Source organism: Pseudophryne corroboree, chromosome 2, assembly GCF_028390025.1.
Source record: "Pseudophryne corroboree isolate aPseCor3 chromosome 2, aPseCor3.hap2, whole genome shotgun sequence".
Classification (NCBI taxonomy): Eukaryota; Metazoa; Chordata; class Amphibia; order Anura; family Myobatrachidae; genus Pseudophryne; species Pseudophryne corroboree.
This window is the reverse complement of record NC_086445.1, coordinates 768,954,351-768,966,722: the sequence shown is the minus strand read 5'-3', so window position 1 is coordinate 768,966,722 and position 12,372 is coordinate 768,954,351. Positions and strand designations below refer to the sequence as shown.

Here is a 12,372-nt window from a genome sequence, read left to right as displayed (position 1 = left end):
CACCAGTTCTGCACAACTGCTCTCCCATCGGATTTTAAAAGCGCAGGATCTACAAATGGTTGTAAGTTCCAGCCTGAGCACGGGAGTGGTTGTGCCGGTTCCTCAGCCCCAGAGGCGCAGAAGTTATTGCTCAACCCTGTTTCTGGTCCCGAAACCCAATGGCTCCTACCGGCCTATTCTCAACATCAAATCTTTGAACAAGTTTGTGAGAGTGTCCGAGTTTCATATGGAAACGCTGCACTCAATAGTGCTGGCTATGGAACCCAGAGACTATATGGTATCCCTGGATATACAGGATGCATATCTGCATATTCCTATTGCCATCTCGCATCAGCAGTTCCTGCGTTTTGCTATTGGCGACCTTCACTACCAACTCCAGTCTTTGCTATTTGGACTGGCTATGGCTCCTCAGCTCTTTCTCAAGGTTATGGCTGTTATGACAGCCCAGCTCTATTGCCAGGGAATCAGAATCCTCCCGTACTTGGACGACTTACTGATTCTGGCAAGTTCACACAAAGTCCTCCTCCGTCATCTACAACTGATGGTCACTTTCCTGTAAGCCCACGGGTGGCTAATACATTGGAGAAAGTCCTTGCTGGTCCCAGCTCAGAGCATGTTGCACCTAGTGGCACTCTTGGGTACACACAGTGAGAGACTGTTCCTGTCCCCAGACAAAGTCCTGAAACTTCAGGACAAGATAAGGCGCTTCCTTAATCGCCCAAGAGTGTCGATACACTCGGCAGTGCAAGTTCTGGGCCTGATGGTGTCGTCCTTCGACATAGTAGAGTACGCTCAATTTCATTCTCTTCCTCTGCAATGGTTGGTCCTCTGCAAGTGGGATGGCCTACCTTATCGATTAAGATACCAAATGGTTTCTTTGACTCTGGAGGTTCGTCTGTCGCTGTCCTGGTGGTTTCATGACCAGCATTGAGCAGAGGCCATCCCTTCTGGATCCCCAACTGGGTCCTACTGACAATGGACACCAGTCTGCAGGGATGGGGAGCGGTGCTGGAGCAACACTTGTTTCAGAGTCGTTGGACCAAGGAAGAATCACTACTTCCGATCAATATTCTGGAGCTGAGGGCAGTGTTCAATGCACTCTCTTGCCCTGCCTCCTGTACGGAACAGGCCTGTTTAGGTACAATCGGACAACACCACCACGGTGGCTTACATAAACCATTAGGGCGGCACCCAAAGCCGCATGGCAATGTTGGAGGTGTCCAAAATACTATGTTGGGCGGAGCTCCATCTACCAGCTATATCAGCATTGTTCGTTCCAGGCGTTCTGAACTGGGAAGCGCACTACCTCAGTCACCAGGATGTTCACTCCAGAGAGGTGAGCCTTCATCCTGAAGTCTTCCGACTCCTGGTAGACAGATGGGGTCTGCCGGACATGTACCTCATGGCGTCTCGAAACAATCACAAGGTTCTGGTCTTCGGATCCCGGTCCAGGGATCCTCAGGCAGCGTTCGTGGATGCACCACCAGTTCCGTTGAACTTTTAGCTGCCTTACATATTCCCTCCAGTGTCACTCCTGCCCAGGGTACTATGAAAGTTCAAACAAGAAGGAGGAATGCTAATTCTAGTTGCTCCAGCATGGCCCAGACGGCATTGGTTCTCAGACCTGCAGGGTCTATCGATACAGTGTCCCCTTCTACTTCCTCCGCATCAAGACCTCTTTGTGCAGGGCCCTTGTCTCTACCCGGAACTGGCCAGACTGGCTTTGACGGCGTGGCTCTTGAAGCATCACTCCTGAGGTCCAAAGGATTCTCTGAGGCTGTTATTCAGACTATGGAAGACCCGCAAACTGGCCTCTGCCCGGATTTACCACAGAGTGTGGCATTTTTACTTCACCTGGTGTGCTGATAAGAATTATGATGCCTATAGATTCAGGATTTCTAGAATTTTGGCTTTCCTGCAAAGAGGCTTAGACTTAGGTCTTTGGCTGGCCCCCCTCAAGTTTCACAATCTGCCTTGTCTGTGGTTTCAGCAGCTCTATACCTGATGTTCACACATTCACTCGGGTGTTATATGTATTCAGCCTCCCTATGTCCCTCCAATGGCTCCATGGGACCTGTCTATTTTATTGAAAGCCCTTCAAGAGTCTCCCTTCGATATCTTGAATCGGTAGACCTCAAATGGCTCACAGCAAAGGTCCTGTTCTTGCTGGCTATTGCCTCTTTGTCCCGTCGTCCGCCCTTTCTGATTTTTCACAGTGACAGGGCGGTTCTCCAAACCAGGCCCGGTTACTTACCTAAGGTGGTGTCATCTTTTCTCCTAAACCAAGAGATTGTGGTCCCGGCCATTATCTCTTTGGAATTGTCAGCTAAGGATCGTTCTTTAGGTGTGGTTAGGGATCTCCGTGTCTATGTGGACAAGACTGCCTTAATTAGATGGTCTGATGCCCTATTTGTCCTGTTTTGGATTCCACGAACATGGCTGGCCTGCAAATAAGCAAACTTTGGTCAGATGGATTAGAATGGTGATTGCACATTCTTACGAGCAAGCTGGTCTTCCAGCTTCGATTAAGGCCCATTATACACAGTCTACTGGACCTTCTTGGGAGGTCAGCCCACAGAACAATTGTGCAAGGCAGCTATGTGGTCCTTTTGTGAACACATTTCTTAAGTTTTATGCCTTTGATACCTTAGCCTCCCAGGATGCGTCCTTTGGACTGCAGATGGGGGGGGGGTGCAAATACCCACCCCTAAATTTCCCTTCAGCACACTAAAAATTACCTGTAACCATACCTGAACCTATCTGGTAATAGAAATTCAGAGAATTAGTCACACATGTTTGCAAACACATGTTTAGCTGCTGAGCCACTTCACGGCTTCTCCGATATCAGCAGTCCTAACACTACATAATAGCAGTGCCCACATAGGGCCATGTAATTTTGTCACAGTAGGCCTCATAAGCCGGTTTCTCGCATCAGCTAATGTGCGTCCCCTCCCTTGAGGAACTGCTTTAAGACATCCCCGATGTTTCCTTGTGGAAATTAATGTAACCTGCTGCAGAAAAGGGGAGTTATGGTAGACTTACCATTGTTAACTCTCTTTCTGTGAGGTACATTGGGTTCCACAGGGTGCCCACCCTGACGCACCTAGCCTTTTTGGTTTTGTATGGCGTTAGCCACTGGTACCTTCTCCTGTCGTGAGAATGTGTTCTTGTATGACTAACATCTGCCTCCTCTCTTGCCTGCTCCTGCATTAGACTGGTTATCAAACTGAGCTCTCAGTGCCTGGAGGCAGGGTTGCAGAGGAGGCCTCTATGCATTGGGATAGCTAAAGCTTTGCCTGTTGGTGCCTCTGGATACAGATCCATTCTACACCCCAATGTTTCCCTGGAGAACCCAATGTACCTTGCAGAAAGAGAGTTAACAATGGGAAGCCTACCATAACTCTCCTTATATAGCTGTAAATTTTACCGGCACTCGGGATGCCGGCTGTCAGTATACCGACAGTGTGATCCCATCTTTCAGAAGAGAGACATTGAGATCCCTCGTGGGCTCGCTGTGCTTCGGCCTCGGAGGTTCACTTCGCTCACCACAGGTTATATTCCAGCTCGGTTGGTGGCATGAAACCACCAACCAAGTGGGAATACTCTGCTGATGTCGGGATTCCGTTCATCAGTGTTTCACCAAGAAAGGTAGCTGCACTCACAGGGTTTGAATTCATTAAGCAATAAGTATCATATCAATCCTCAGCAGTATAGTGGGACATAATGGAGCACTGTGCACTCAGTCAACATTTCATTTTAATTGCTAAATTTTAGTCCGGACAAACACAGTACAACTAATTCTTACCTTAAATACATATGGGATGAAAGAGGAAAGCACCCTCACTGGAACCAACCACCCGTGATGCACGCCGGTGAGTCCCGATGACGTCACGAGTGCCACGATGGGTGCTTCCCTGTGCCGTTGCCCGGGTAACCCAGCCTGCATGAGTAATACAAAAGCACACACCATTAGAAGAATGCAATACATAAAATATGGGAGCACTGAAACATTATAGTTCACAAATACAACTATGATTAGTAGAATAGGAGACTAATAAAGAAGACATAATAAGAATAATACATATATGCCAGAATTGGGTGGGCTAATAAATTATAGCATTAAGACAATGTGAAGGTAATACTTACATATGCCATAATTGGAGAGGCTAATAAATTGTGTGTAATATCGTCATAAAAGACATAGTCGAACTATGTATTATTACTCAGGATATAATCACTGAGAAAAGCATATCAAAATGCTAGTAAGCTGGGGCCAATAACACATCTAGAAAGAGCATACTAATAGACCCTCTATAAGGACTCAAAGAGAGAGAATATTTTTAAATTTAACAGAAAATTTTGGAGCAAAGCAAGATAAAGCAACTTAAGTTATTAGTTTCATTAAATCCCAAAGGGGCAACCATCTTCAAATGGTGGATCCAACGGGCTTCCATTTGTAAAAGTCGATTGCCACGGTCACCACCCCTGATGTTAATGGGGACGTGGTCAATGATTTTGTGTCTCGTGGCTAATGAATGCTTAGCGTCTCTGAAGTGGCATGCCACTGGCTGCTCTTGTGGTTTACCTTCCAGTGCAGCTCTAATGGCCTGACGATGCAACGCCATCCTGTCCCTGAATAGACGTATGGTTTTCCCAATGTACATTAATCCGCAGGGACAACGGATATAGTACACCACATATGAGCTTAGACAGGAAAGCACATTACTAATTTTGATATTGGCGCCAGAGTGAGGGTGAGTAAAATATGGTCCACATTCCATGTACCCACATGTCGTACACCCCAGGCACTTGTAACAGCCAGGTTTCTTAATTACAGTAGGAAATTAGTGGGGCGTATGTTGCCCAAACCCAATATATCATTTTTAACTAACAGATCACGTAAGTAGTACTTTGCGCGTTTATAACTGGGCAACAAGCTGGAGTTGTTAAGGGTCTTCAAATCCATGTCACTCGTAATTACCGGCCACAGCTTTTTCCCAAGTTTCATGTTGGCATTACTGAAAGGATGGAATTGCTGCACAAAAGGTAGTCTTTCCTTTGAATTAACTTTCTGAGCAGAAGGTTTGAGGGTATTCTCCCAAGGAATTGACAGTACCTCTATCTTCATGATCCTCAGCCCAGTTGGGAATCATCAAGAAAGAGGTGCTTCTCTGTCTATATGCTCTATTTGACTGAAGGCACCCAGGCATTATCCGTTTTCGGACTGGAGCACTGGTCTTTTGTATGTATGTATGTATTTAGGTAAAAGAAGCAGCGGCACTCCGGATTAGGTTAAAACTACAACTTTTGTATTAGTGCAAAAGGTGGTCACGTATGGCCAAAGTTTTGGGGCCCGTAGCCCCTTTGTCAAGGCGTGAACAGTGAAACAGAACCCACTTACCTTTTTAAAAAGCCAGTGAAGACCCACGTGTCAGGAGGAGCTGGGTCGGACGCCGTCCACTCCGGTAACCGTCTAATCACTTCCGGCGTCTCCAAGAAGTGACGTTGCGCGGGGTCCGTGTCATGGTTGCCTTGGCAACCTGTGGTGCTTTCCACTGCTGCTGCGCCTGCCCTGCAATTTGAAAGGAAAACCAAATAGTGCACTGAGCTGTCCATTTGTGACAACAATAATGTGTCAGAACTAATTGTGTTGCGTGTGTAGCATGGGGTAGAAACAAATAGTGTGGACAGTGTATAATAAAGGAGTACTGATCGCTCACACCCAAAACAAATAACGCTCAAAGTGTGAGATGTTGGTCAGTACATTACTATGGGCTCTAAATAAAGCTGTGTAGTGACAGAGGTGGGGTGTAGATGGACTGCTCGTTAAGGTAGCTGTGAAAGAATCACTACAAAATATCAGAGACTGTGAAAGAATTACTACAAAATGCCAGTGACTGTCTTATGTGTGTATAGTATACTCGTAGCTTTTCCTATAGCAATAGGTCCCTGTGCCCTAGTTTTCCAGAAATCGCACTGCATGACTGTTTAAGTGTAAGCTGGTATTAATGAGTGTATTTCTAAATGATACATGGTGTAGTCCATAATAAAATACTCCGAGTTGGGGCAAACGGCTGGACCTATTGTGAGCAAATATTTTGTGAACCAAAGCTTGTCATGTTTGTGACACAAGATCTATGAAGTATATATAAAAAGATTGGTATGATCATGGAAAGAGCTGAGTGCCATGATAAAAAGGCAAAGACTGTGAACACATTTTGCTGAATGTGGGAAACGTAGTCTAATGGATGCTGTACCTAACAAAGGAAGCATAGCCAAAAAAGTGAGCTCAACAATAATTAGCTGCCTAGCAAGGATAGGCAAGTAAGATGATGGAGAAGGGGAGAAGAAAATCACAGAAGGTAGCTCCTGGGCACCGGTAGAGAGAGACCTATATGCAGTCGGTGCTCTCCATAGACAGAATTTAAGAGAGATTAATGTTCATCTTATGATGGATCAGAAGCTATTCCATTGTATTTTTTCATTACGTCCATTCAGATCGAAGTTCTCCAATTTGAATATCTAACGTGCTTCCAGCTTTAATAATCTGCTGCCCTATCGCCGCCTCTTAGACTGGGTAAAACGTGGTCGATCCCTATATGCCACAATGAGTCAACGGTATGTACCGCGACTGCAGAGTGGTGTGCCACTGGCTGGTCTGATCTACCTTTCTTGATGGCTGCATTTATGGCAGCTCTATGAAGCGCCATTCTTTCTCTCAGAGTGGTGATAGTTTTTCCTAAGTAGCCAAGGCCACATGGGCAGGTGATGAAGCATACCACGTGGGTGGTCGTACAGGTCATGACATGTTGCAATTTGTAAATAAAGTCCATTCTTGTATGCTTAAAAGAGGAGCCACTGACCATATTCTTACATTTGGTGCACCCCAGGCACTTGTAGCAGCCTGGTGGCTTGGTAAGACACTGAAACGGACCCTGAGGCGGAGAAACGCGTTTGTGGGCATACCAGAGGAGTTGTGAGTCAGGAGAGTACTCTCCATCATCTGCTACAATTATTTGTGTGGCTCATAAACCCTCATTACCGGCTGGTGAACTGTTTTCTCCTCACCCCAGTGCACAGGGGAAGGAATGTTTTTATTAATCAGGCTGGCACTTGTAACAGCCATCAAGGATAAAGCTGCTAGTGAGTGCTTCTGCTAAACGCACTCTAGTCCTTGTGGAAACGCATCACATTATAACAATTCACCTGATTATATGTGCCTCACCTAATTAACCAAACTAACTGTGTGAGAAGTGGCTGGCTAAAGGTTGTGGCTTAATAGAGAGCATTTGCCTAATGTAGTTCTTTCTGGACTGGATCTAACATTGTCGACTAACTCTGAATTATACCTCCCACAAAAAGGAAAGTGGTTGGAGGTTTTGGTTCTGTATGAAAAGAAGAAATCTCTCTTTTTTTGCACACTGCCTCTAAATTAACAAATGTATGCATAAGGGACTTACTGGGTACAAACTAACCCATTGTGCAGTTGGAACTGGAAACATACTAACCCATTCTTCAGTCTTTCAATGGAATGCATGCATGCCTAACCTACTAATTATTGATTAATCCATTGTGAAACCTATCTGGATTTTCTTATATATTTTTAATTATCTGATTAGAGGTGCAGACTAGTTTATGCATATCGTGATAAAAGCACAATACTAATACATAGGAAAATACATCCAGTGCAAGCAGTGATAGGTTATTAATTAAGGGTGATTAATAGAAATATATTATTGTGTGATGATTTAGGAATCATGTTATCAATTGTTTTATAATTGTTATACTGGCCGGTATATGTTTGTATTTATAGCATTGTATTTTTATACCAGTAAAGAAAATATTTTTAATACCAGAGTGAATAGCGCTTTCTCATTTCTGTTTGCTGTATTCTGTTGTGGAGGGGTTAGGATCATCCCTCAGAGTGTAGCTGCTTTTCACTTTGGGTAGTGACAGCGCCAGGTGCAAATTTGTATTTTAGTGTTCTCTATCAGGGATACCTCCTGTTTCTGTCGCAGAAGATCAGACTTGTTGTATCCTCTTTGATGAAATTTTGTTTACCACCTTATCCAGCTGTTCACTCAACGTCTCCTTTGTGCTATGTATCCGGGCAGTTTGTATCATCTGGGATCATGGTAGTGCCTTGATAAGAGGTTTGGGTGATGGCTGGTTGCCAGAAGTAGCATGTTTTTGTCCGTGGGTTTGGTGTACATTGTTGTGCTTATGGTGGTGTTTACTGACACTTGTACGTCCAGAAGGTTGATGGTATATGGATCACTTTGATAAGTGAACTTAATGCAGGATGTTGCCCGGTTGATTTCGCTTGATTGTCGCTGTATCTGCAGTAGGTAAGTATATGTTGTAACAGACCACGGTCTGCAAAAAAGATTTTATGCTCCTCCCAAAACATGTAGGGGTTGGCATAGGAGGGAGCCACGTTACTGCCCATGGCACATCCAGTTTGCTGGAGATCAAATCTTCCATCAAACAGAAAATAATTTCTTTTTAAAGTTAATTCGAAGAGCTACATTAATAAATTCAAATCCAGGTCCTGCATATCGTTCAGACTGAGGAATTATCTCATGGCTATTAGGCCTTCTCCATGTGGGATGCTTGTATACAAGCTGCAAACATCCATAATGCACAACAAAGTGTCCCCGTGGGAAAAAAGATGTTGCCCAGAAGTGATAGGAAATCCGTAGGATCCTTAATGAATGAAGATTGTTTTGTTACCAATGGTTGGAGAATGCAGTCCAGAAATTGGGATACTGGTTGGTACAACGAGGCTTTGGCCAAAATTATGGGCCTCCCAGGTGGCCTGCACTTGTCTTTGTCTATTTTGGGGACAGTGAAAAGGACTGGGACTACAGGGGGATCTTGTGTTAATGTCTTATGTATTTTTGTGTAATGTGCTTTTTGTTCAATGCTTCATCCAGAATAGCATCCAATTCCTTTTTATAGGTTGATGGGTCTGTGGCCAATTCTGAATACGTCTGTACATCAGCCAGCTTTCTCAGTATTTCACTGCGGTAATCTCCCAGGTTCTGGATAACCAGCCCACCTCCCTTGTCTGCTGGACGGAATATTACATCTCTGTAGCTTCCCAGGTTTTTCAGCGCTATTCTCTACACTTTGGACATGTTATTTTACTGGACAGTGGATGTTGCATTATAGCGTTTAACTGAATCATCCAACAGACAGGTGAATGTTTTTAAAGAGGAATTAGAGGACTGGGGATCAAATTTTGATGTAGACCACTGAGCCGTGCATTTGTCAAAAATAGAGGCTCTAATGGTTGATATTGAAAGTGTTCCTGGAGGCAGAGCTTGCGTGAAAATAGATGTATATCTATTTTCCCAGTTAATTCATCGTGTTTGTTTGTGGGGATATAGGACAGGCCCTTATTCAAAATGGCTACTTCTACAGGGGTAAAACATCTTTCCGAGAGATTACATATTAGGTGGTCTTCCTGCTGGATAGATTTTTGCTGCCTCTCATTTTGGCCCCCTCTACGGATTGGAGTCCTTTTGGACCAGTGTTTCTTGGAGTGGAAGGTGTCCCGCCTAAAGAGATCCCACTTAGAGACTGTGATTTCTCTGGCTCAGGTGCTAGAAACTTGCTATCGCTACTGGACGATTGTGCTGATATGGTAGAACCATCCCTATGTCCATGCCAATTTCTTCTGTATGCGTAATTGTTCTGATCCCCTCTACAAACGTCTCCTCTCATAAGCCAGTTGCACACCCTGTTGTCATCGTAGTCATTTTTAACCGTAAGGTGTTTATTCCTTTTGAACCTTACCAGCTCTTTTCTGTATTAATCAGTCTGTGTTTGTAATTTCGTCAACCAATTCTGTGTAGTGTCCTACTGAAGAGTTTTTAAATTTTGTATTTCAAATTTATTTTTTCTTTGGTCTGCTTCAATTCCTGGCCGACCTCCTCCACAACCAGCAGTGCTAAGTCCAGACTGCACTTGTTCAAACTTGCCGTCCATCTCTGGCAAAATTCAGGATTATAAAGGCGCAGAGTCGGTATGTTTTCTTTATCCTGAAACTGTGAGGAATCATTTGTTCACAGTGATAGTCGGACAGGGAAATCCCATGCATTAAAGTCCGTCTTTCTTTTTTAATTTAAGTAATTGGTGAAAAGTGTCCTGGGCGTCTAAATGTAGATCGCTCTGAGGTAGGCTTTCTTTGAACAGTAATATCTCTGCATCTTCACTGTTAAAGCTAAATGTATCCCCTTTAAGCAGGGTAACATTGTGGCAGCCAGCTTGATTGGTGTCCGCAGTGCTGCTGTGTTTATCCATATTGTGCTTGTGTGCTCGGTACTTGTACTAGTGAAAATAGTGCTGGGTTTCACCAACTTCTAGAATGGTTCCTTATGTAAAAAGAAACTTAATATACAAATATCAAAGTCCTGGGTGCCTTGGCTCGGATATGTGTCAAGAGATTTAGGGGGGGGTGTTTTAGTGAGCCGTCTGGTACATTTTGAAGCTGTGAATCAGGATGACTAATCACGGATTCAAGCAGAGTTGTAGAGTGAAATGACGTTGTCCTAACGCATTTCTATACCTGCTGGTATTTTCGGCAGATGCAGGCAAGACAAAATCACTGATAAATGCCTTAATCGGGGCTAATAGGTTAGCCCTGGGCGAGTCAATTATCTACGGTAACTTACCGCAGGTAACTGGATTTCACCCTTTAATGTTTGTCACTCGTATAGAATAGATATGAGAATTAAGTGTTCTCATTATTGATAGTCTTGTGGTGAGATTAGAGAGGCATTTCGGCAGGTGCTGAAGCGTAAGAAGGTGTATACTGTATGCCACGTTAATGCCTTTCCCATAACATCTACAGATTTACTTTACTATAATACAGTCGTATGATCAATGGGTTTTCCCATGTAGGCTCAATACTACAGACTGATATTTGGGTGGAGGCACTGATACTTAAAGGTTCACCGCTTAACTGGAGGTTAAAGGTGGGTACATTGGAGAAACATGTAACCTTAAGTAAATATATGTGGTTATTCCCTTTAGAGGTTAAAGGTGGGGGTTACAATAGCTATTCCGGCGTCTGACATCACTGGAAGATGCTGCAGCAATCCCCGGCGGTGACTACTTGTTGATACTCCTGCCCACAGTCAAACTATACACTGCCAGAGATCCGACAAAGAGGAATACCCTTTGCTGGAAATGAACCACTAACATTGCTGGTTCTGGATCCCAAGGTAGGAATAGCTAGGGAGAGTTCCAGTACACTTTTGTATGGACTCTTTTGGTGCATATTGTAGGCTCAAATTGCCAAAACTTTTCCCCCCACAACCTAAATTGCAAAAGACATTGTGTATTTCATCTTTATTTTTGTTTCTGTTTTAATATTTAATGATTTTTTTTTATTTATTTTTTTATTCTGGTTACTACTTTCAACCAATACATATCACACAATCACTAGCGCTTAATTTACCCCTAAGCTGGGACACATTTATTCTATTATTTATATTGAGCTGCTTATTCACAATAGGCAGTATACTAATTCATTCTCTACCTATTCCGATGCCTGTCTTCGATAAAAAGGAACATAATTAAGAGCACATATATATGTTTATTAAAACGCTTTGATCTGCACACTATAGGTGGTAAAGGCATGGGAGGACTAGAAGGTGGGATACGAGTGCCAGGAATACTACGCTGGCCGAGTGTTATTCCTGCTAACACAGCAATTGATAAACCAACAAGTCTCATGGATATATTCCCTACAGTCACTAAGCTTGGAGGAGGTGTTCTACCACAGGACAGGTATGTTACTCTGCGAGAGGTATACAAAAATACAAGTAGAGGTATTGCTCGTGCATAAGATATTTGGTGCGTATTTAATAATTATCACTTTTTAAAACCAATGATTTATAATTTCTTAAAGGTGAAATAAGAAATTAAGTATAGGCTGCGTTTATTAAGACTCACTAACGTGATCACTTTACTGTCAGCTTCAGGACCCCATCGCAGTCAGCAGACCAGGCCCAATGCTGTGTAGATCTCTCTCCTGGTAAACTCTGAATGTGACCTACTGTATATGCTACAATGGCTAACACCATCTGAAGATGCGGCCAAGTTCCAGAAAGTGTAAATTTGTCATTTAAGCAATCCCCATAGAAACTGGGGGCTGCTTTTGCAATCCAAAAACATGTCTTACACCTGATATCTCTGCTATTTGCTGCGGTCCACCTCGCATACATTCAGGAGTTTATTAATATTTGTACCCTTTGCCCTGATGCATAGTAAACGCTATTCCTGTGTTCCTCTGACTTGCCATCTTTTAAAGTTATTGACAGTGATTGTATACTTGTTCTTCAGCAGATAATTAAATACCTT

The 12,372-nt window shown here is 43.6% G+C and overlaps 1 protein-coding gene across 2 annotated transcripts in view; it reads left to right on the top strand.

The window, feature by feature from the left end:
• LOC135047970 (arylsulfatase H-like) overlaps positions 1 to 12,372 on the top strand; it is a 283,561-nt gene that overhangs the window by 218,284 nt on the left and 52,905 nt on the right. For both annotated transcript variants that reach the window (XM_063955490.1, XM_063955489.1), the window contains one exon: positions 11,637 to 11,799. In XM_063955490.1, coding sequence (XP_063811560.1) covers positions 11,637 to 11,799 — 163 coding nt within the window. The remainder of the gene's footprint in view (positions 1 to 11,636; positions 11,800 to 12,372) is intronic.